Consider the following 25998-nt stretch of genomic DNA (forward strand, 5'->3'; position numbering starts at 1 on the left):
AGCCAGGATGGTCTCGATCTCCTGACCTCGTGATCCGCCCGTCTCGGCCTCCCAAAGTGCTGGGATGACAGGCTTGAGCCACCGCGCCCGGCCTTATATTTCATTTTTAAGCTCTAAGTTTTGTGATTCTTTTCTTGAAATCACCAAGTTTCCCCTCCACTTCTCCCTCCTCAATCAATTTCCTAACACAGAGCTTCTCCACCTTAGGAAACGAACTAGTATCCTATGGGGAAGTTTAATTTCTGGGAAGGCAGGGAACTAATTCAATCCTTCTAGCAGTTAGAGAAGAACCATTTATTATTAGTTACATGAATACAGACGCTCAGGAAGGGAGAGCTATGTTCTACACATTTTTATCCCATTATATTGTTAAGTTGTTTGCATATTTGATCTAGATGGTCAAGAAGCCCTAGAAGTTGACTGTAGCATTGAAAAGAGGTCTGTTTTCAGTTTGGCAACTGACCTGCTAGGTTACAAAGTGAATGTAACTTGCCTGGAGGCACAAGGAGTGATACATTAACAATCACTGTAGCCACTAAAGTGGTCTGTTGCATACAGTTTATTTCACTAGATTGCAATTTTATACACAGTATGAAGGGGTTTCCTGATAGCACATATATAGTTTACTTTCTGTACTGCCGAAGAACCAATTGTTTTTTACATTGTATCATAATACCCTATCATTAAAACATTATTCAGTGAATTTTTTCCAACTACATATAAACGGAGATTTACCACACACATTCTTTACCACGGTGCAAGAATGTCTTTATAACATATTTGAATCACAAAATGTGAGTCTAAAGTACATCACTGTAATTAAAACACTACTTTAAAGTTACAATGCCCCATGTTATAGTAGCCAGATTTGATTAGTCCCTGTATAAATCACAAAGCAGTTTGGTGGATAATGTCTTGGATAACTGGCAGCAGCTTTTAACTGTAATATTTTTTAAAAAATCTTTAATTAAGAACCAGACATTCGGCCGGGCGCGGTGGCTCAAGCCTGTAATCCCAGCACTTTGGGAGGCCGAGACGGGCGGATCACGAGGTCAGGAGATCGAGACCATCCTGGCTAACACAGTGAAACCCCGTCTCTACTAAAAAATACAAAAAACTAGCCGGGCGAGGTGGCGGGCGCCTGTAGTCCCAGCTACTCGGGAGGCTGAGGCAGGAGAATGGCGTAAACCCAGGAGGCGGAGCTTGCAGTGAGCTGAGATCCGGCCACTGCACTCCAGCCTGGGCAGAGCAAGACTCCGTCTCAAAAAAAAAAACAAAAAAACAGACATTCACAATTTAGAAAACTTCTTCCCTTATTTGTCAATATTCTCAGTCGAAATGGGACATTTAAAAATTTGTAGTCTCTAAAACAAGGAAAATAAATCCAACCCTCCCTTAGCTGAAAGGATGCGGTTCTAACATTAGGTTTCGTAGAAACCTAAGACTAGCATTGTGCGAGGAGCGGAAACAAGTCATAAGAAACCTAACATTTCTTTTACAAACTCTTAGATTCCTCTGCCCCTCCCCATCTCTGTCAAACACAGAGAAAGAATACTGCATTACAAATAAAGATGTGTTTCCACGAAATGATGTAAACAAGTCAGAGGGAAAGATTTCTTCATTTTCCTATTTTGTGGAGTGGGGCAGTGGGATATCAGTTAAATAAGAAATAGAGCTCCTTAATCAAAGAATCACTTCATTACACACAAAATAACTCAGGGCAACTGCTGAAAACTTCTCCTGTGTTTCCTTTCCTTTTCCCCAAAGTTTGAGAATATTTGAAAGTTCAATAAATAGTAGAAAAATAATCCTTTACTTAGAAATTTTGAGATGCATTGTTTAGAGCATAACATGAGTTCCATACAGCAATTGTGGTATCCAGGTACCGCTAAGAAACAAAGTGAAATCTTCAACGCACACATTTGTATCTGCATGTGCCACATTCCAGTCTCTGGGTGAGCAGATTTTTCTCCCTTCCAGTTAAGGAGAGCTGAATGCTTCTGGCTCTTCGGAACATTCCTCTGGCTCAGCTTCACTTGCAGGTTCCGTCTCTGTGTTTGGAGGCTCGCCTTCTGTTCCCTTCCATTAGTGTCATGGCAGGTTCGTTCATCAGGCTTATTTCCCCTCCATTTCAGAACCAGCCTCACGTCTTCACAAATGTGACTGTGTTGTTGTTTCTCTCATTTTTAACCATGTCATCAGGCAGGAAATGACTCAAACAACTCTGCACAAAGTACAAACACAAGGGAGGTCTCTTGCTGTGGGTTTTAAGCTGGTTCTTTTTCTTTCCAGAACATTTGGTAGCTCCCAGATCTCGTCTTGGTGTGGAGGTGAGGAGATCGTTAGCATTCTGCATCAACAGTGTGTACTGTCACGGCCGCCTGTAAGTGGTGGCTATGATGAAGTGTAGGGTGGTGTGACCGGTAGTGGTGGAACTTGTGACTTAGTAGGGCAGCAGTCTGAGGGGGGGTATCCAGGTCTAAGTCCTCATCATGGTTTCCCACATCGACCCCGGCTGACAAGGGGTCATTGTTGCATGGAGGATTTTCACTGTCCTCCTGTGGGCTCATGGTGCTGTAACCTAGAAAAAGAATGCAACAAACACACAGCTGAGAGCTTCAAGATGCAGAGAGAAGATTCACTTACAATTTCTAGGGCACTGGGAGGTATTCCTGCCTTTGCAATACATAAGTGCAAACACTGGCAGACTGTCAGCAGATGCTAAAGTAATTTATCTTTAAAAAGATTTAGTGGTAACTCTTTTTTCCCTTAAAACAATGACACAATACATACATAACCACTTTACACAGCTGAGAAAGTATGGAGGAGAAAAAAAAATAAACCAGAACCCTCATCCCAAATCCCCAAACCAGCAACACGAAAATGAAAATCACCCTACATCCCATCATCCATGGCTAGCCACCACTGGGGACCTACCTTTCTACACTTCTACCTAAGATAAAGATGATCTTTTTTATTAAAGAAATCCAAAAAACGGGCAGCCTCAAGAAGAAGATCTGAACAGGACTCAGATCAATTGGGGCTGGTGGGGAAATCTGGGCTTCAAAATGCCTGAGTGTGATGCCACAATAGAACAAAAAGAACCACCACCATCACCTGCGTACTTGCTCAGTAGCAGGCACTTGTGTCATTTCTTGCACACCAATGATGATATATTCTAATATCCATTTTACAATTCAGGAAAATGATGTTCAGAGACGTTAAGGAACTTGCCCAAAGTTCTAGTGCCTAATGAAACACTAACTCCACATATACCCACGGCAACTAGCTGTGGAATCAACTATTCTGTGTTAGCTGCCCCACCTCCCCCGTTTAAATTTAATTTCTTTTGGTATTCTAAGCAATACATGTTTCAAAGGCAAATGTCCTCGCTGATCAAAGGATTCCATTCTCAGATTCCTGGCATGTTTTTAAATATTGCAAAAATCTCCTTTAAACATTTTGAGAAGCGACAGCTCATTAATATTTCCACTGCATCTACAGTTAGCATCAATCAGCACTTACCCGTGGGTAGTGCTAGTCACATTCATGGCTGCAAAATTGACGTTCTTGCATGCAGCCAAGCAGGAGTCATTTGTGGCTGAAACTGTATGCTCTGTGCAAAAATTCTGTCCTCAGTGAAATGTTACTCAAATGATAGAATTATATAGCTGTCAGTCCAACTTAACAAATATTTACCGTGTACCTACAATATAGAAGTCACTGTGTTGGGCACTGGAAGACATACAAAGATGAAAGCCTGGTCCCTGCACAGGGAGCTCAAAAGCTAGTGTTTGAGAAATGAAACAAATAGAAGCATTGGTCATTCAATTATTTATTTATTGAAGACCATTATGGGGCTGGAGCGGGAGATGAGGAAACACGAATCAGAGACATCACCTTTCCTTAATGACTTCACAGTTGAGTTTGAGACAGATGCTCACAAAGCAAAGCTTCCTCTTACACAGATAATGGTAAATGAGGTATAATTAAAATCCAGAAGAGGGAATATCTAATTCTGGCTAGGGGAATAAGGAATCTTCAGAGAATGTGTATTTTAGTCGGACTGAAGTGGATGAGTAGGAGTTTGATAAGTGGATATGAAGAAAGGAACAGGATGACCACAGCCATAGAGGTGTGGATATAAAGGCCATCCCTGTTCCACGTGGCTTGGATGAGTGCTAGCAGGTAGCTGGAGAGCAGGGCAGGTGGGAGGCAGAAAGTTGAGTCAGATCATAAAGCCCATGCCGAAGAGTAGCAAATGGAGAGACCACACAAGATTCTGAGCAGGCCAAAAAATGGCATGATCATTTGTGTTTAGAGGATGGTGGTTTGGGGGATGAAGGGAAAGGAAAGACAGTGAGCAGTTCGGAGGTTATTTCAACAGCCCACGTGAGGGATAGAGAAAACTAGGGCAGTGGGATTGGACAGATTTAAAAGCTATCTCAGTGGTGGAGGCAAGAGAAATTGGTAAGTCATCAGATGTGGGGGACTGTGGGGGTGAGGAGTAGTGAAAGGTGGCTACAATTTCAACTTATAATGATAAGAAAGGACAACTCACAGATTGAGTCTCAGGAAAGAAGACAAATTTTGTTTATGCACAGCTTGATTTTGAGTCTGTGGGTCACATATGTGGAGATGTCTAGCCAGAATCTCAGACGTGTCATCTGCAAATTCAGGGCAGAAGAGGAAGTGTTCACTGACATATGTGTCCACCATGACTGAGTGCCTTCTTGGTGCCAGGTGCCAGGCTAGAGGCTGGACAGGAAAGGACTAAGGTGAGGCCTCAGCTTCTGAGAGCCCCATGGGCAAGAAGGGGAAACACCCATGTGCTAAAACAGAGGCACACAGAAGGAACTCCAAAGCCAATGAACTTGGCTTAGATCCTTGAGGAGGTGACAATTGGGTAGCCCTGATGGGAGAAAAGGGACTCAGCAGGTAAAGACAGGGGTGTAAAGGTACTTCCAGCAGGGCCCAAGTACATGTAACAGTACAACAGCTGGAAGGGCTCTGGTGGCTCCTGGGAATGGTGAAAGCTTGGGGCTGGGGGTGGGGGCAGTGGGAGATGGCACTGGACAGACAGGCTAAGACCAGGTCAAGAAGGCTGGCTGAAGCTATGAGCTATGATCTAGAATTGGACAGTGGGAGTGGTCAGGGGGCAAGGGGGAGGCTGGACAGAAGGAAGGTGGGATCAGAGGCTCAGAAGACAGGGTGCTGGAGCATGTGCCTTGAGGAGATGGCAAAGACCTGAAGTAGGGCAGCTGCAGTGTGTGGACTGTTCAAGTGTACAGTAGGCTGGATTTGGTGAACTTAATGGACTTGCCTGGTGAAGATGCCAGGGAGCTGACATCCTTGGAAAACGTCGAGGTTTCTAGGTTCAGATGCTGAGCAAATAGTGATGCCTTTACCCAGGATTAAGAGACCAGGAGCCAGAATAGGTTTCTCAGCTTTAGCAGTGCTAAGTCTGGAGTGGTAGATCGGATGCTGCGCTCCAAAACCTAAGTCACAAACTGCTGTGCATGTTGAAACCACCTTATGCTATATATGTAAATAATTAAAGTAGAAAACAGGATTTTAGTGAAATCCCAGTGATTATTCCAACACATCCTGGACAGCTTCCCGTCTCTGCTCATTTACAAGCACCCACACACTAACTGATAATTCATGTTAGCATTCGAGGTGTTAGATTCATGGTGGCCCTTCTGCTTGGCTCACCCTCCCACCTTCCCTCATCTTGCTATTGTGCCTCATGCTTCAGTTGGAAAGTCTTCTCTGGGAAGCTTTCCCAACCTATTTCCCCCACCCACCTCCAGTCCTGCCAGCACACATGGGGGCTGGTGCCCCTTCTGTGATTTTACATGCATTCTGTGCACATCTCTTAGATTTTGCCATATTATAATAAAAGTATAAGGCTATCTATCTATTAGCAAATTCTTTCTTAAATCGTAAGATCCTGTTTATCTTTGTATCCCTAGTATTTAACAGTGACTCATACAAAGCAGGAACTTAAAAACAACTGCTGCCCCACCCCCCACCAACGTATACTATACTCCCAAAGCAATGGCATCAATGAATTTTGTAGTTACCTATGGCTTTGCCTGGTACAACATTCACTAGTCTCATCTAGTAATGAAGACATTCTAGGATACAGTGGGCCCTGTCCAGGGGTTATGACAGAATCCAGTGACACTCTGAACCTGGCTGGTCACAGGTCCTGGATTCACATCCAGGACGGTAGTGGTGGTGCAGCTGTCTCCAAGGCAACTCAGGAGGGCACCCATCTCTTCATCTCAGGATGGCACCCCCATCTCTTCTGCTACTGCTTTCTGATAGGAACCTCAACAGAGGTGCTTTCAGAGTAAAACTCTTATACTAAGGCCATTCCAGTTAATTTCCTTACTATGATACCATTGCTCAACCCCTCTGTAACTTCCTCTTATTTCAAGAATTAATGGAAACCTGAAGGGTTCAGGGGAGAAGGGAATAGCAAGTTGTGGAGAAGCAGGAGAAAGACAAACACATTTTCTTATTCAGCAAGTTAATTGTTTGCTCAGTGCCAGGCAATTCTGTTGAGCACTGGGAAGGGTGATGAATTAAGACAGACATAGTCCCTGACTCATGGAGGAAGAGGCACTATTTGAAACACAAAGGATGTTTGCAAACACTTTCAACGAAAAATTTCTTTACTGTCCAAAGGCTTATGTAGCAAATACAATCTCAAGTGAGAAATGGGCTTTAGAAAGGAGGTCAGGCATCTATAAAAAAGAGCTGAGATTAGGTTTCTGTTCTTTGACCATCTGCTTATATATTTATCTGATAGTTCCTAAGAAACTTCATTTGATTATAAGGGGTGTGACGTCCCTCTGGGGACGCACTCACCATCTCGTGGCCACAGAGAGTAACTGCAGGAGAATATCGGTGCACCTCTAGAAAATGGTCTTATGTTCATCTACAAAGTTTTTTGACCAGGTTTTTAAGGTTCAGCATTTGCTTTTTAAGTATTTTGGAATTTGCCACGAACTCGGGGGAATCTTCCTCTACAAAGAAAAAAATGTTGTCTAATATACACCTACATAAAGTTTCTGATGAGATAGTAAACAAAATACAAATTCACAAGGAACAAATAACATATAGGTGTTTTCTGACTTAAAAATAAGCCAATAGATGATTGGACAGAACACGATGTTTTTAAGAGAAATGGGCAAAGCAAATAGATAGTTGAAAACATACACAGGTAGTAACTGTTTCTAACCTCCACTTGTGAGGGTAACACTGCTGAAAATCAGTCATTCTAAGTGGTCTTAGACTATGGACCAAAATGATTCTACTTTCAAAAAACATGCTCAATTGGAGTAGTTTTTCTTAAGATACAACAATTAAAATTAGATTCTTTTGAAGAACGAAATTCTGTTGGCGACGTAAAATATTTCTAAATAAAAATACACCCTAAAGTTTCTAAGTTTAGTTTGGTAACATTCAATTTTAATTCAATTCTAGGATCACAACTCTGAACCATACCATGAGAGCCTAGGCCGTTGTGTAGTCATGTATTTACAGACTTAATTGAGTTTCCTTTTGTGTAACACACTCAAGGATTCATGTGCAAATACTCTGCTCAGGGAGTACAGAATCATGGCGCCACAATCCTACCAGTTCAAGGGCCAGTCAATGCCAGTTCCTCCATGGGGTCTCCCATAATTTACGCGCAGATAAAAGTGAACTCTCGCCCCTTTCCTTCTTTGTCCTACTCTTTTAAGGAAGCTGTCATATTCCATCTTTTATCAAGCATATGAATACAGGCATTCATTTATAGCTTCCTCCTAGACTGCAAATTCCTTCAGGGCAGGGTGGGCACAGAGGTAGGGAGGTCAACCCTGAGCACCGTGCCTATCATATGTCATTTCATTGCATCCTCATTGTAACTCTACCTAGCAGGTTTTTTGTTTGTTTGTTTTTTGTTTTTTTGTTTTTTGAGACAGCTCTGTCTTAAAGAGCTCAAATAGCTCTCGGCTAGAGTGCAGTGGTGCAAACATGGCTCATTGCAACCTCGACCTCCTGGGCTCAGGTGATCTTCCTACCTCAGTCTCCCGAGTAGCTGGGCCTACGGGCATGTACCACCATGCGTGGCTAATTTTTTTACTTTGTAGAGACAGGGTCTCGCCATATTGCCCAGACTGCAGTAAGAATTTTTAATCCTACTTTTAAGTATTCGGAAACTCAGGTCTAAGGTAGCTCACTAAGGTCTCAACAGCTTGTGGAAGACAAACGGGGAGAAGTAGGCTTCAAAGTGAACTGGCTTCACCCTATCTCCTAAGCTCTCCCTCTACACCAAGCTGTCTTGAGGAAGTACCAACTCCCATCTGTAGCCCCCTCCACAGTGTACTAGGGTATAGCCATGCCTTGTGTAATGACAGAGATACATCCTGAGAAATGTGTCCTTAGGCAATTTCATCATTGCACAAATGTCACAGAGTGTACTTTCACAAACCTAGACGGTACAGCCTACTACACACCTCAGCTATATGGCATAGCCTATTCTTCTAGGCTACAAACCTGTGCCACATGTTACTGCACTGAATACTGTAGGCAACTACAACTCAATTGTATACAATACTGTAGGTAATACCATAGGTATTTACATATCTAAACATACAAGAGGTACCAGAAAAATACAGTATAAAAGATTTTTTAAAATGGTTCACCTGTGGCCGGGTACAGTGGCTCATGCCTGTAATCCCAGCACTTTGGGAGGGTGAGGTGGGCAGATCACCTGAGGTCGAGAGTTCAAGACCAGCCTGACCAACACGTAAAAACTCAATCTCTTCCAAAACTACAAAATTAGCTGGGCATGGTGTCGCGTGCCTGTAATCCCAGTTACTCGGGAGGCTGAAGCAGGAGAATCACTTGAACCCGGGAGATGAAGGTTGTGGTGAGCCCAGATCATGCCATTGCACTCCAGCCTGGGCGACAAGAGCAAAACTCCATCTCAAAAAAACAAAAAACAAAAAAGGTACATCTGTATAGAACACTTACCATAAATGGAGCTTGCAGGATTGGTAGTTGCTCTGTGTGAGCCAGTGAGTGAGTGGAGTGAATGTGAAGGCCCAGGACATCAGTGTATACTACTGTAGACTTTATAAACACCATATACACTTACGCTACTCTAAATTTATTAAACATTTTTTTCTTTCTTCAATAATAAACTTTTGCTTACTATAACTTTTTTGCTTTAGAAGCTTTTAAACTTTTTAAACTTTTTGACTATTTTGTAATAACAGGTTAAAATAATGACACATTGTACAGCTGTGCAAAAATATTTCCTTTCGTTATATCCTTATTCTATAAGCTTTTTTTCTAGTTTAAAAATTTTTACATTTCACTTTTTAAACTTTTTGGTTAAAAACTAAGACATAGCATCTCCAAAAAAAAGAAGAAAAAACAAAGAAAATCCACGAATATAATTAAATGTCAGATAAAATACCAAAAAAAAAAATATTTTACCACAAACGAGATCCTCAATATGTAAAGAATGATAGTTTTGAAGTACAGTGAGCCAAGATCGCGCCTTTGTGCTCCAGCTTGGGCAACAAGAGTGAGACTCCGTTTCAAAAAATAAAGCACACACACCAAAAAACTAAGACACAAACACACACATTAGCCCAGGCCTACACAGGGTCAGGATCATCAAGATGTCACTAGGCAATAGGAATTTTTCAGCTCCAGTATAATCTTATGGGACCCCTGTAGTATATGCGAAGTGTTGTTACACAGTGCGTAACTGTGCATAGCAGATGCCAATACATCCACCAAATAGGAGAGTAGAGCATACACAGATGAGCAAGTGTGCTGACAAAACAATTAGATTTCCTTGTTTAATGGGTGTATATAGCTTCACCTCTAGGCATCACAGGGACATTAACTCAATGCCACCATTTTTAGTGACCCACGTACTGGTTCAAGGGATGCCAACACGCATTTAAATTCTATTGATTTTATGATGCATTTGGAATATGGGGAGTGTCAATGCCTTCCCCTTCTTTTGGTGTTGCATTCTGTCTGCATGAGAAACTATTTTTCATTCCTTGGGGATAACAGGGATCCAATTATGGTGAAAAATGAAAGGAACCAAGCCCTTAGCTGGATGCCTTAGTGTGCAGATACGGACTCTGCACCCTTCCTTTTATCTAAGCTGTTGCTTCATATGCCATTTCACTAAGACAATGGGAGAGGCTAATGGAACATCATAAACATCACTCAGAATCCTAATTTGGTATTGATGCAATTCCTATTGAGGAACACAGAGAAAAAGGATTCTGTATTTCAGAGAGAGAAAAGAATTCAGTATTTCTGCTGAATAAGAAATTATTTCTCTTGAACTTTAGTAGCCTCAAACCTGTTTTATTATTCAAACAAGAAGGCACAGAACTGCCTGGCAGCAGGAATTTATGCAGGTTCAAAGGTTTGTAGGGAGAAAAGCAAAAAAGTCAAAGAAACTGAAAAATTTAAGTTCTCCTGTGGTTCTCCATAGAAACCCGAAGTTTCTATTTAGTTGGCGGGAATAATGTCATTCAAAGCCCAAATTAACAGTCTCCAATTTATAAAACAGAGCTTTAGCTGCTCTTCTTTGCCCTGGCTGTAGTGGAAAAGGTGATGTTGGTTGCTTTGAGGAATATCTATTTCTGCATTGTTTAGTATAGATGCAGGGAACACCCTGTTTGAGGACTTTTTTTTTTTTTCCAGGATAGGTATGGAAAAAGCTAAGTCAAAAGGCTAAAGTACATTATTTATGTATTAAAAAAAAGACTTGATTCTGGGAGGAAAATATAGATTTCTGAAAATTAAACAGCTATCTTAAAAAAATAAAAAGATTTTACAATGGCAGGAAAAACACTACCCATGCCTGCTGTATTTTTGTGGAACCGTGGCAGTGATGCTTATAGACTGGGATACATCTGTTGTTCTTTGCAACAATGAGCAATATGGACTCAGTGAAGGAGAGAAGCCATGTGGGATGGTCAAGTCTTTGGCAGAGCATGTGGATTTTGTCAGTTACCTAGCACTCGGCACCTCTTCACAATTTGGCCTTGACCCTTCCAGAGCATCTTACAGGCACTTATACAACTCCATGACTTTGTACACACTGGTCCTTTGGCCTCTAATATTCTTTGCCCCTACCTTTTCTTTAACCACCCCCTCAAGGCTCAGTGCAAATGTTGCTTCTTGCTTCTTTGGTGAAGGCTTCTCTGAGCTCCCCAGACCATGCCAGAGGTCAGGGCAAGAGAATGCTGGAGGACAGCACAGATTCTTGTCATGCCCCAAGAGGACATGGCTGAAAAAGCCCTTAAAGATCCTGCTGTTTGGCAGCCAACACTGAAGAGCGGGACCTAAGAGGATGCTGATTTTATGGAAAAGCAAGTGGGATGGCAAGCAGGCTCCATTTAGACAATATGAATCCTTCTGTATGGAGAAAAACTTGACAGCAATCCGTGTGCCCAGAGGAGTGCCGAGACATAAGCAAAACTGTCCTTGGGCTCTTATAAAGGTGGCATGCTGGGGTGTGTCTTTTTGGAAAACCATGTCAAAATAGGGTGTGAGCATCATCCCACAGGAGTACACGAGGTTCCTCGGGTCTTCAAATGCGGGAAGCTAGACCTTACCATGATCACTTTCTGTTCCTGATCGACCCCAGTAGCGGCGCCTTCTTTCTGGACTGTGTGCATGTCTTTCGATGACCGCAGCTATAAACCGAGTGTTGCTGACTGTGGGAAGTCAAGGACAGTTAATGTCACTCTTATGCCAGTATCTCTGTAGTTTCAAGCACATTTGCTCTGACAGGGCTCATTTACATGCTGGGAGAATTCTCTTTGGAAAGCCAGAATAAATCAGTTTTTAAACAATTCTGGGGATTAGGGTGCTGATTTTAGAACTGGTGCAGTGAGAGGTATTTAATTACATATCTCCAATATGCATCGGGAAGCTGTGGTCTAGTAGGTAAAGGCTAGGGTGTCTTAACACTAATGGAAATCTCTTTTGATAAAGAAAATGCTCTTTTTTCCTCCCTGAGTTGTACACACTAGTTAAGGGATTTTTTAAAAAAATGCATCCCTGACACTTTCTTTTCTAAAATACTATGGTTGGGAAATAAAGAGTAAGAGAAATAAAGGAAAGGGTGAGCTGTTTTAGGCCAACACACTTAATGCAAAAAAAAAAAATAACATCATAAAATCTTTTGAGATTCTTTAAAACAAAACAAAGACCTACACATACTCCTAACAAAAAAGGACGGAAAAAAGCAACTAAAAAAACCCAGTCACCATGTCAAAGCTTCTTAAATTTTAATACAAGCCAAAAGGATATAAGAAAGAATATTTATTCTGGATTAGCCTCCTGCTGACACATTCTGCAGCAAGGCAGCTGAATACTCACTGATGCCTCTGTCTTCGTGGCTGTCGTCGTCCCTTTCATCTCTGTCATTCTCCAGGTTGGACATACGCACTGACATTTCTACCCATCATTAAAAAGAGAGAAACATGACTATTTAATCAAACAAAATCACCCGCTTTAATACCCTGCTGAGCGCTTGTTTGATGGCTGGGTGACAGCATTCCATCAAGAATGAATCCCATCTTAGAAGGGAATGAACTGATGCCCCGTTTTTTTTTGTTTTTTTTGTTTTTTTTTTAAGGAGGAGGGAGCAGGAATCCAAACAAGAAGAACAAGTAATCAAGAGACATCTGAAATTGATTTCTAAGAAAGGAGGAGAAAAGAAGTTGATTGAGGCCAACAAATCTAATCCTCTACTAAAGTACTGAAACAGAAGGAAAGGGATTGAAAACATGACTGACTGTGTTGGTAAAATGGTGCAACAAAAGCCTCCAAAAGGCCAGGCATAAGCCAACACTGGACGACGGTCATCCTCAGTCTAGCTGAATCTCACCAAGGGAAGCACATAGTGATTATCCCTGTTACTAAATCAGGCAACATTACTCCATGATTCCCCTTCAGGCTTGTGGCCATAGTGAAACGTTTTAACATCAACCTGTCATTACAGCTGTTGGAGTGAGCTAAGTGGCCAGGAAGATGAGTTAACCTCATCTCCAAAAAGGTCAGGTCAACACTTCCCTGGGGACTGGCGTTTTAGGAAGGATGGAGATGGCCATTAAACAGTTTTGTTCCCTGCAAACAGAGTATAGATACTGCACTTAAACAGAGTATAGATACTGCACATGGTATTGAGGCCATGATTATAGGTGAATCATTTTGTACTTGGCTTCGATGACTTTTTTTTTTTTTTTTCCTCAGATAGAGTCTCACTCTTTCGCCCAGAATGGAATGCAGTAGCACGATCTTGGCTCACTGTAGCTTCCATCTCCTGGGTTCAAGCGATTCTCTTCCCTCAGCCTCCCAAGTAGCTCAGACTATGGGCATGTGCCACCATGCCCAGCTAATTTTTGTATTTTTAGTAGAGGCGGGGTTTCACCATGTTGGCCAGGCTGGTCTTGAACTCCTGAACTCAAATGATCCACCCACTTCGGCCTCCCAAAGTGTTGGGATTACAGGCGTGAGCCACCGCGTTCGGCCGACTTATCCTGTTTTAAGAGATATGATTATTCAAATGTGTGTTTATTCACACTACATAATGGCAGCTGCAATAGAACAGATTATGCTCTTGCCACTGGTGATCTGGGGTATCTTTGATTTGCCTGTCTTTTTGGAATGGTAAGGGCAGCACATCTAACAAACAAAATTTCCCACTCAGCATCCCAGCGCCCCTGGCTGGCTTATTGCAGAAGCAGGCCACTGGGGGCTAATGCTGATAAGGACAGGATCCAAGGATTTTTCTGGGGATCAAAATAGAACTTGTAGGGTTTAGGAACTGAAGAAGAAAGCAGGCTTTGGGGACTTCCAAAATGACTCCACAGAAGCTGAAAATAGAGCACTGTGCTGACAATTCCTTAGAGGCTGACACAACCAGCCACTGTCCTTCTAGCCTGGCTGCTGCTTCCCCTGTGGGGTTCATTTTGAGCTCACCTTGGGCAGCAAGAGGAGACATATGCTGATGGCTCCGGCGATGAATCTGGTGGCGGTAGGCGTACACTGCCAGGACCAAGACCATGATGCATCCCATGATCCCTCCAGCCACAGGACCCACGGGGGCGCTTTTAATCATGTTTAATGTGATCACCTCATCACCTTCAGTGAAAGAGCAAGAAGATGTTCCTCATTAAGATTTTCCAAGTGGGGAAGAAAGTAAGGATGATGAGATGGGAAGGAATAGAGTGGGAAGGGGGCTGGGGGAAGATAAACAGATGCTTAGTTAGGCTTTGAGTTCCTCAAACACGAGGTATGGGAACGTGGGAGCAGAGGTTTCGTTTAATTCCTGGTTCTCCAGTGTTGGTTCCTAGGCAGAGAAGGAGCACAAATGGCAAGGACTGCTGGAAAGAGTGAGCAGACCAGAAGAACTGCTTACACAGGCAGCACCCAACACCAACAGAGTCCTAGCTCCCTAGGGTATGAGTTACTCCTGGAAGACAGGAAAAGTCACCTAGTACAGAGTAACCACTGAAACAAAAGGCACCAGGTCCAATAAATATGTGCTAACCAGGCCAAGTTTCAAAGCTTATGGGGTTCCTTTAAAAGGCCATTTGTGCTTTCCAGATAGGAAACTGCAGGCGAGCATATAAAATGATGTCTCGGAGCCAAGTCACTTTCACATATGTACCCTCACCTCGTTCAGTAGTAACATACAAGCTCAAAATCCTTCCTCACATATGAGCTTTTCTTCTATACAGGCTGATGTAAGTGATGTTAAAAATCAAGGTATTAACTAAGGATTTAAATATTTGACTCTACTGCCATCTAAGAATTAGGTGCTAATTCTGGAAAGACTGAAAATAATCTCAGGTGAGTGATATAATCTTGGCAGTATTTCTGAGGTCTTGGAGACTGATCCCAGGGGCTCTCCACCCCATGGTGTCCCTGTGCTTCATTCTAAGTTGTCCCAGCTACACTGGGTAGCTCTGGCTTCTGTTGACTCTGTTGACTCCAAGGCCCCAAATACTGATTTGTAGCTATAAGACTTCACCTTCCAAAAGTTGTGAGTGAAGGTTTCAGCAGGCACTAGACATACAGTGGTCACTCCGTACGCGGCCCTGTGCTTCTGCCAGCTGGCGTGCATATCCAAACAGACTGTAGAGTTTGGCAATGCAGAAACCAGGCCTGATAGTTCTCAGAGCAAGCTTTATGGGAAGGAATTCCAGGCTTGCAAAATTTGGCAGGACAGATGGCCACTCACTCTCTCTGCACAGAATATTTAGCCAGTTCTGAAGATAATTATCTGCCTTGGTTTTGTAACTAAAGACTACCAGCAAAGGAATCAGGGAAGTTGGGGAGAGGATTATTTTAAGACGTCCTAGTATATAGGCAAGAAATTGTATATTCAAGAATCAAATTGTTGGGGTATCCAACAAACATACCTATTGCTCCCATGTCATCAACGTAGGGACTTTTGGCTCCCACAATCCCCCCGAAGCATTCTTTCTGGGGAGCACAGTAGGATTTGTCCAGGTGAGTCTTTCCATCACTGTCCACCATGCACCATTCACAATCCAGCACCCCAAAACAGTCCCTGCCAGAAAGACAATACTTAGTCTTCTATAAAGCAGGGGATAGCACTTAAGCGTGGGCATCAGACAGTTCTCAGGATCTCCATTACTTACTAGTGTTATGAATTTCTTAAGCTTTAGTTTCCTTCCCTTATAAAATGAGAATAGCAATAGACTGCCAGGGGAATAACTGTTTCATACCTCTTAACAGCTTGGAAAGGAGATAAATAAAACTGCTCTCTGTGAATTAAATAATGACATCCACACATCATAGGGCTATTCAAAATCATCTTACAAGACCAAACAGAAATGACCCCAATGTTTGTCAGACTCTGGCCTAACATCCCCCAAGTGTGGGGTCATTTAAAAAAATAAAAAGAAAGTCCAATAAGTTTGGAAATACTTGGCCAGTTACCACAGGTTTCCTCACTGCCAATTTCTCAGAGCCTTTAGTGTATTACACGCATTGTGACTGTCTCAAGAGAATATATGCAGTGTCAGCGTTTCCTAAACCTAACTGACTTGGGGCTACTGCATAACATCCCAGATTAATCAGTTTGACGCCACAATTCCTTTGCTAAAATACACACCCAAATTAGAGTAAGCTATTCATCTAAACACTGTTTAATAAGATGGCAACCTACAGCTACAATAAGCTAATAACCAACTCCCCTTCACTTAGTCTACCACAGCCACTATTTCCATAATGTCTAATCCCAAACTCCTAATCCCACCTGAGGAGTTGGGGGAGAGCGGGGAACATCTAGTTTTTAGTTCTCAAAACTATCATGAAGCAGATGTGTTTCCTAAGAAAAGAAAATAAATGATCTCCAAAATATCACACCTAGAGCCTTGACCACCGGGCTCTGCTTCTGGACCCCACAGGTTCCTCCTCCCTTGCCCTGCTGCTTCATGCCATGGCCCTCCACACTTCTTTTATTTCAAGAAAAACTCCCACTCACAGATGAGGCTACTAACATATGGTACACATGCTAAATAGGGATAATAAGTGGGAACGAGACAACATTTAATCTGGTGGACAAATGCTTATGGAAATCAGTTTCAGATCTGAAAAACTGATACACCTTTTTAAAACATGAAGAGTGGGAATAATAAATATTAGCTGGAAAACCTCCATTCTTTACTAGATTGTGCTTACCCGCTTTCCAGCCTCTGACTGCACCTGCTGTTGACACACTGGTGAAGAGCATCTTGCAGGCCAGGGTCAATAGCTGTGTATGTCACTGGCTCCTGGTGGACCTCGCAGCTTGGGTTTCTGTGCAGGAGGTAAGTCTGGAGGTTAAGACCACCACTGCCCACATTCCAAACTCATGCTCCTGTTCCTTAAAGCAGTCAGACAGATTTGGGTTTGAATCCTGGCTTTGCCACTTAGTGTAACCTTGGATCAATTACTTAACAACTCTGAGCTTCCATTTATTTACCTTCACGTACAACAGAAATAATACAAATAGCCTAGGCAACATGATGAGACCTTGTCTCTACAAGAAGTACTACTATAACAACAAAATTTAGACAGGCTTGGGAATCACATGCCTGTACTCCCAGCTACGAGGGAGGTAGAAAGGTGGGAGGATTGCTTGAGCTTTGGAGGTAGAGGTTGCAGTGAGCCATGATTGCGCCACTGCACTCCATCCTAAGCAACAGAGCGAGACCATGTCTCAACAAACAAATATACACGCCCAATACAAACACACACGACACTCTAAATTTCTAGAGAAGGGGTTTATCACAATTTATTTTCCTGGTGTTAAAATCTGTCACTGATATAAATAAATAATGCTGTTATTATGTGTGAACACATCATACGTATGTGAGAAACACTTGCATATTTATCACAGGCTTAATTAAAACACTAAGTGACTTAATATACATAAAGTACTCAACACATGGTAGACAGTAAATGCTTGAAACATTCTCACATTTTTTGGTATGTAGCACATACACTCAATACTTTTACAGCAGTTAAATTTAAACCTCAAAACAGACATCATTTTATGGCACTACTGAGCTTGAATTCTGGCTCACTAAACAGTTCCATCATTAGAATGAATCATCTTTATATGCCCTAACTCAAAACAAATCTATAAGAGACTCACAGTATTATATATGTATTATTAATTTTACCGGTTCTCTGCATTGGTGAGGTTGCCTAACTCAAACCAAATCTATAAGAGACTCACAGTATTATATATGTATTATTATTATTTATTTATTTTACCGGTTCTCTGCATTGGTGAGGTTGCCAGTGCACTCATTGACCTCTAGAGGGCACTCACAAGGACATTCACATTCGTTTTGTTCCATTCTGAAGAGCAAAAAGAAAGTTACTATGCAGAAGGACAATGGCAAACTGTATGTTGTACATGTACTGGGGAAGCAAAATAACGAAGCTCTGAGCTAGTTTAAAAGGATAGTAAAAAGGAATTTACAGCCAAAGGTTAAATACATAAATGGCCTTAATCCATTGTTCTTTGGCCAAGGATGCTGCAAACGGCACAGCTCTAAGTGCCTTTGTAACTGTGACTTTTCTTCAGGACACACACCAGCACTTTCTTCTTATTTTGCCCTTCAAAATTCCTGACATCAGTTGAAATATTAAACAGCGTGGTGAACACAGAATATGGCCCACTGCATTTTTACCGGTGACAGTTGAGACAGAGCCGGTCCACCATGCTGCAGGCACAGAAGGCAAGAGAGTCGCAGGTTTCATTGACAATGCCAACAAACGCATTGGTTCCTGGGATCCTTGCTAGTCTGTATTTGGAACAGTGGCTGCCATGTACAAGGTTCGTCAAATCCCCCTACAGAACAATCAAGGTATCAGAAATGACAGACAGCAATGCAAAGACTCAGCCCTACCTTGGTGAAAACAACTCTTCAACTACCCATGGAAAATAGCTTAAAATAAAATGTTTCTGATTACAAAAGTCACTGTTAAAAAATATATAGTCACTGTGAAAAATTTAGAAAATAAAAATTATTCATAATCAGAGATAACTCCCATTGAATGGCTGTGTATATACTATGTATTCTTTTATCTGTGCTTACACAAACATAAATTTTATGGCTGTTAATAAAATCTGTTTTTTCTCAACATATAATAGTATACCAGGAAAATGAATACTTCAAGAAGCAATAAAAGACAATTTTCAGGGAAGGAATAGTTAAAATTTATTCACATGCAAACCTAATTAACCACAAATCATGCATTTCCCTTTTTTGGGTGATGAACCCTTTTCCCTTTTAGAATAATAAAATTATTTAAAAATCAAACCTCTCTAAGAGGCAAATTTCTGCTTCTAGAATATTTAAATAATCCAACTAAATCAAGTATCCCTTTTCTTCACTCCATAACAAGAATATGTGATAGCAAGTTTCTTGAACTGTCAATTTTGTTTACCATATTACAAAATCAAAGATTCCAAAGTGGTATTGTAGAGTTGCGTGTAATCATTTTTCTGCATGTGTGTCAGATACACTAGGCAAATTATTTCACCTCAAGCTTGTTTCCATGCCATCCATCCTGTACAGATGCTTGGTGAGGATGAGCTTAGTTCTGAGAATCATAGCACTGAATGGGTTTTTAGAGGTCTACATGAATTTCTCACTGTCTGGAGAAATTCCCACCTCTAGAATATAAGCAGTATCACAATCTTGGAGTCCTGACAACCCGAGTACTCAGGAATGCTCTAATTCCATTTGGGAATAACTTCAGCCATTAAATTATTCAAATGTGCCTTCTGAGAAGTATCTACCTGAGTATCCTGGCATTGTGTGCTGAAGACTCCAGAAACCATTGCATAAATGATAGAAGATACGCAAAATAAGTCAGACTTTCCTATGACAACCTTACTTGGCAGTCTCATTTGTCAATGTCTCCTTTAAAGAGAGTGCTTCTCAAAATGGTATGGGGTCTGAACAGGACAATAATGACTTCCCTTGCTTTGAACACACTATTCTATTAACATATTCATTTTTTAAACTTCTCTTTTCCATCAGATAATTGCTTTCTGCAATAGAGTTTCTGAGACTCAGTTTAGGATTTTTAATTTAACCCAGTACATTTTAAAAATTAATTACCTACTTAATGACTGACATAAATGCCTATTCTAAATAAAAAACCTACTTCCTGTAAGTAGCTTTTTGAATGTTCTATCATTCCCCATTTAGCTTTCTCCCAAGTAGGATTATTTATAAATAAATGAGAATGTCCTTAAGATCTTTAACCATAACCAGGTAAATTTGCAGCAACTCAAATTATACAGAATACTCTAAGCTAAAAACAGACATTATTTTCAGATGATTTACATGAGAGTTCCCATCTCACAGGGCAAATGATCAAGAACTGACCTAACTTGGCCTTGGGAATTTAAGGAGACCGAGTGATCCCCAGAAGACAGGAAGAGAGAAACACATGGTGCCACATATATTTATACAAGAGTGTGGGAACCAACTTCAGCAGATATTTCAAAGGGCTCAGATTGGGTAAGTCTTTAAACAAACAAAACCAAAACAAAATACCAACTGTGAGACCTTAAAACATTCACTTTTCTACTCTGAGCTTTATATCTCCCAATCGCCAAACTGGGAACCGGAACTAAGGTCCTGTCTCCTCCTGTCATTCTGTAATTCTAAGGCGATGAAACAGACATTAGCCATGATTCCAGTTCATGTTCCATAATGGGATGGAAAAATGAGAGTGTTAAGGAATCAGATCAACTTACCGCAAGGCTGGTGTTGAATTTATAAAACCTCTGGACCGTTCTGTCACTGAAGCTGTTGCACAGGTTTTTCTTTACAAAGTTGGGGTGGTTGAGGATATCATTTGCCACCAGGGGCTCCTACCAAGGTCAAAGAGAACAGAAGACATACGCCATGTAGTGAGCTGCAGGCGGCTGGAGAACTAAGCTGCTCAGCTTTGTGACAAATACCTTGTGGGTGATGTGCTGCTGCTCCACAGGTGCATGTCCTTTGGGATCGATGAGAGTTGGGTGCGCCACCAGATAACCCCTGTCCTCCATTATGAAGCACCTGTACCAAAACAAGTCATGCCCCTCATTCATGTCAGCTGTCCTTTCTTAAACGTATCCAGAGAGCATTTATCTTGCTAGCCCTGAAACAAACTGCATTTATCCCAGGTTCTCAATAAATACTCATTGGAAAAATGAAGGGAAGCTGGCAGGCAGGTAGACGGGTACATGATTTTTGAAGCTGTGGGTGACCTAGAATGCAGGTTAAGGTGAGAGTTACACCTGACTCTGTGGTCACCTACATAGTTTATACAAAATGTGCCCACACAGCCCAAGTAAGATGGACTCAGACCTTTTGCAAAGACATATGAGTGGGAAGTTTGTTCTTTTTTCAGGGAAGCAGATCCTAAAGGAAGTAGCCTTGAGTACTTCTACCTACAGATTTGAAGTAAAGCATATAATTTCTTCTTTCAATAATAAATACACATAAAATAACAACATGCAGGGGATGTATGAAAATATACAGTAGTCCTTCTCCCTTATCTGTGGAAGATACGTTCCAAGACCCCAATGGATGCCTGAAAGTGCCGATAGTACTGAACCTTATTATATATATGGTTCTTTCCCTATATATATTTACCTATGATAGTTTAATTTATAAATTAGGCCCAGTAAGAGATTAACAACATTAGCTAATAATAAAATAGAACAATTATAACAGTAATAAAAGTTATATGAATGTGGTCTGTCTCTATAAAAATATCTTATTGTATTATGCTGTGGTTCTGAACCCTCACAAAGCGAGACCAATGATAAGAGGGGGACTACTATATTTGATCTACATTTGATAGAAACAATAAATGAAGCTAGAACTGCTTTAATCAAGACTATATTTTGCTTTATTTTACTTTACATTAGTGATATCAGTTTGCCAGGAATTCTGCATTTCCCCATAAGGGCCAATGACACAAAGTGTGAACCATGAGATGGAACTAAGAAAGCTACTTTAAAAGCAGCCTGCATTAAATCAAGGGAATGCCCTTGCTTTGATCAGACATGTTCTTTTGAAATCCAGGAGGCAGAGACTTTTGGTTCCATAGTCTCTTTCTGGGGAAATGTAAAAGGAACAGTCTAAGCAGCTGAAAATCTCACAAAGACTTTGGTTTAATGACAAAGTTAACATCAAAAGTCCTACCCAAGAGTCCCCTCTGGTCTTTCTAGTACCAAAGATATGGGAAGCCTCTAATTACTGACTTCCAGGGAAACAAGAGCTTTTGGTGCATTCCATGCTACAGTTACTTTTCTTGTTGTGTGCTGAATCTGTCTGTTTAAATCATAAACAGTATGCATCTCAGAAAAACAAAAGAAGAGAAAAAGAACAAAAACTTTCTTAACAGAACACCCAGGCCATGAATTCAATTTCCTGTCCTGACCATAGCTATGCTGTTCCCATTCAACTAGAGATACCTGACATCTATTTTTAAATTTCTGCAGCTAGAAAGGAAATAGCATCCCTAACGCGCTTACCTTATTTTGTTGCCACCATCTTGGTTACAGACTGGTAACAGGTCCATCAGAACTTTGTAGAAGTACCTGAGTGTGAAGTCAATGCCCATCACAGCCACAGTATGCCCGGAAGACAGCTGTGTACTTTATATGAAAAAGATCAATGAGAAAAATAGGTATCGCTTATTTAAAGATAAAAGTTATGTTCAGTCCCAGGGACATTGTTTGGTAGTAGAAATACCTTCCCACTGTTCCTCCCTACTTCTCCCACCTACAAAAATGATCAACTAAGTGACTGATTTAACACAACATGGAAATTTTATGAGAGAAAAAAATTTGAGACTTAATGTAGGACTGTCTAAATAAGAGTGGCCCAAAACCTGAGCAGCTGTGAAATACGATGTTCAGAGAGTGGCTCGACTGACGAAAATATGGGCGCAGAGGCATCAGGAGGGAGGTTGGATGCATGACTACTATGGCTACTTCCAACAAACCTCTAGATAAAAAAAATCCCCCTTAGCAACACCCTTATTATTTACTTCATTTTTTAGATAAGAAAACTGAGGTCTCACAAAGGTTAACTGACTGGTGTAAGGTCATACAAAACTTAGGAGGAACAATGGCTAGTCTAGTTTTCTTTGCCCAACATGAAGGTTGACTCTACTCAGAGCACAGCTCATATCCTAGAACAAGACTGTCCTGCTCCATAGGCCAGTGCTTTCTCCATTCCACCCTGCTACTCTCAACAGCCAAGGAAGAGAAAATTGGGCAGTAAAACACAGCGCTAACTTGTTTGGCTCTGGAATCAGCAGATCTGATGTCAAATCTTGGCCCTGTTGCTTTCTATATATGTGGCTTATGGAATGCTGTTTCACCTTTCTAAGCTTCAGTTTTCTCATCTGAAAATGGTACCTACTTTATAAGGCTGTCACTGGGATTAAATGAGATGGTGTATTTACAGTGAACACCTAAAAAAAAGAAGCTAAGCTAAAGAAAACTAAACAGTGAAGTTGAACCCTCAGGCATGGGTTAACAATAAACTTACTACTCTTTCAGAGAAAACATACTTCAAGAAATTGCTGGGTGTGTCAGAAGTGTGGACTTCTCACTTGGAACCTTAGCTCTTTTTAATCTATGCTCATGGCTAACTAGGAGGGCATGTGCTACTTGACTAACGAACTCCCCACACTCTTGTGGCTGAGAATCTGCAGTTTACCCAACATAGGACTTTCTAAGAGCCTATCATTTAGCATCACCCACCTGTCTCATTTCTTCATAAAGAAAATATCCAAAGAAAAATCACAAAAATCATAATTATTTCTCATAGCAATCTTACAAGGCATTATAATTTCCAGAGAACTGAAGCTTGGGGAAATTAGGTATTTGGCCAAGGTCACACAGTGAATAACTAGTAGAAGCAGAAATGTATTTATTATTTTTGTAAGAGATGGGGTCTTGCTATGTTGCCCAGGCTAGATTCAAGTTCCTGGGGCTCAAGTGATCCTCCTGCCCCAGTCTCAAGTAGCTGGGACTACAGACACACAACAATGGGCCAGTGGAAGCAGGGATTTAAACTTAGTGTCTTCAACTCCAAAGCATATACCATGAAGTTAAACTGCCTTCTTAGATCTGCAGAGCATTCAAGAGTTTCCAAGCAACTTTACACTATTTAACTATCCGTGAAAAAGCCATAAAGGAATCATAGTTCCCATTTTATAAATACAAGATTAAGCTTACAATGGCAAAAACACATAAGATAGGTCAGATCACCTTTTATTTATGGTATAGAGACCAGTACCCACAATTGGCTCTTTCTACAACACTACAGCTACCTCGGTGAAAAATAGCACTTAGATGTTTTGGTACAAGGTAATTTTATTTCTAAACTTCTCTTGTATAACTGCCATCTGCTTCAAAATGATAAACATGCTAAAGCAACAGCATGTATATTGCCTACGTAAGTCTAGGATTCATATTTTCACCTGCATTTCAGATGGGTACACTGTTACCATAGCAACTCATAAAGAAAGATACTGGAAAAAAGAAATCACACCAAATCTACATTTCTAAGTACAACAGACCAGACTGTTTGCAATACTTCCATGAGATTTTCACAGTCAAAGACACATCTAACCCCTCCTTTACTCAATGATTGTACTTCATCTCTAGCAGCACCACTCTTCTCCAAAGAATGCAAACCCAGATTCTCAGGGCACTAAAAATCTATATGAAAGAATCACATGAAAGCTTACTATGAGTAACTGAGAAGTGAGTGTTGAATTAGAAAATGCCTCTAATTCTCAGCCAAACCACTGAAAACTGAGTGCATGGGACCGCTTCATGACAAGCTGAATATTAGCTTAGGCTTTCTCTTCTGACCTGCTAAAATGTCAGAATTTTAAAGCAAAAATAGCATGATAAAAATAAGTGTCATTTATTTGGGACTTGACCTTTTAAGTACAGTAGTAAGCACTTGACATGTATCATCTCTAATTCTCATCCTATCAGTTCAATGCAGGTATTACAGCCTCTGTTTTACATATGAGGTCAAAGAGGTCACAAAACATTATTATACAAGTGCTTAACATTTATTGAGCCCTTACCAGATACCAGGCACTGTTCTAGGAGATTGACATATATTATTTAATTTAATCTTTAAAAATAATCATTTGAGGTAGGCTCTAATATCTAACTTTCTTAAGTGGGGAAACAAAGGTGAAAAGAAATTTGTTTATAATCATGCAAACAGTAAACGGAAAATCTACTTTTTGGGAGTAGAACCATATGTTAGGAGGGATGAAGTTCTCAAGCTGGCACCCAAGGCCAACATCATCAGTAATCATTTGAGAAAAAACCTTTGCAAAGCCTATCTATCCATGCATCCATCAAAGTCACAGTTGCTCTGCTTGAGCACCATAAGAGGTAGTTGCCTTGCATTTTAAACTCTGTTGATTGAAAAATGCACAGCTCTAAATAGGAAAATCACACTCTGCTAAGCAAAATATTCAAACAACCAGGTGCATGGGATTTCATATTGCGCAGGGCAAGAGCAGACACTTATTCTGGGGAATATACACACTCACCAGTGACTCAGGAGGCAGAATCCAGGATTTCAACTGTCGGTTCTTGCTCTTATTATATTCTAGTTAAACTTGCGTAGGTTCAACCCATGATGTAAAAGTAACCAAATGAGGGATTTGAACCTGGGTTTTTCTGTAGCCCAGATTGGAGTGCAGTGGCACATTCTTGGCTCACTGCAACCTCCGCCTCCCTGGTTCAAGTGAGTCTCGTGCCTCAGCCTCCAGAGTAGCTGGGATTATAAGCATGTGCCACTGCATTTGGCTGAACCTGGGTTTTTCTTTATTTTTTTATTTTTATTTTTTGAGATGGAGTCTCACTCTGTCACCCAGGCTGGAGTGCAGCGGCACGATCTCGGCTCCCTGTAACCTTCACCTCCCGGGTTCAAGCGATTCTCCTGCCTCAGTTTCCTAAGTAGCTAGGATTATAGGCACGCACCTCCATGCCCAGCTAATTTTTGTATTTTTAGTAAAGATGGAGTTTCACCATGTTGGTCAGTCTGGTCTTGAACTCCTGACCTCATGATCCGCCCACCTCAGCCTCCCAGTGTGCTGGGATTACAGGCGTGAGCCACCGCCACACCTGGCCTCAACCTGGGTTTTTCTAACTTGAAAGTCCATCATATTTCCAAGTTGTGATTCACTTGGACCAACACGATACATATTTGTAAACAAACCAAATCAAAATTCTTCCACCCATTTGAATCCCAACAAAAGCATGTAAACATGCATACACAAGCATAAACATCTGCCCCTGCCCTTGCCCTCCTGAACAAAAATAATACATCTAGATAGAAAAGCAAATGTCTCTTGATAATA

The 25998-nt window shown here is 41.1% G+C and overlaps 1 protein-coding gene across 1 annotated transcript in view; it reads right to left on the reverse strand.

Annotated features, from left to right (window-relative positions):
• Positions 1-1298: 1298 nt before the first annotated feature.
• The window catches only part of CACHD1 (cache domain containing 1), a 227828-nt gene continuing 203128 nt past the window's right edge, over positions 1299-25998 (reverse strand). Inside the window, exons 17-27 of the mRNA XM_011940834.1 lie at positions 22124-22246; positions 20558-20657; positions 20351-20467; positions 18267-18427; positions 17845-17931; positions 16765-16881; positions 15477-15628; positions 14032-14193; positions 12427-12504; positions 11658-11759; positions 1299-2581 (exon numbers count right to left, since the gene is read on the reverse strand). Coding sequence (XP_011796224.1) covers positions 2343-2581; positions 11658-11759; positions 12427-12504; positions 14032-14193; positions 15477-15628; positions 16765-16881; positions 17845-17931; positions 18267-18427; positions 20351-20467; positions 20558-20657; positions 22124-22246 — 1438 coding nt within the window. The 3' untranslated portion in view covers positions 1299-2342. The remainder of the gene's footprint in view (positions 2582-11657; positions 11760-12426; positions 12505-14031; positions 14194-15476; positions 15629-16764; positions 16882-17844; positions 17932-18266; positions 18428-20350; positions 20468-20557; positions 20658-22123; positions 22247-25998) is intronic.

The sequence above is a fragment of the Colobus angolensis genome, unplaced genomic scaffold (genome assembly GCF_000951035.1).
Source record: "Colobus angolensis palliatus isolate OR3802 unplaced genomic scaffold, Cang.pa_1.0 Scaffold102, whole genome shotgun sequence".
Classification (NCBI taxonomy): domain Eukaryota; kingdom Metazoa; phylum Chordata; class Mammalia; order Primates; family Cercopithecidae; genus Colobus; species Colobus angolensis.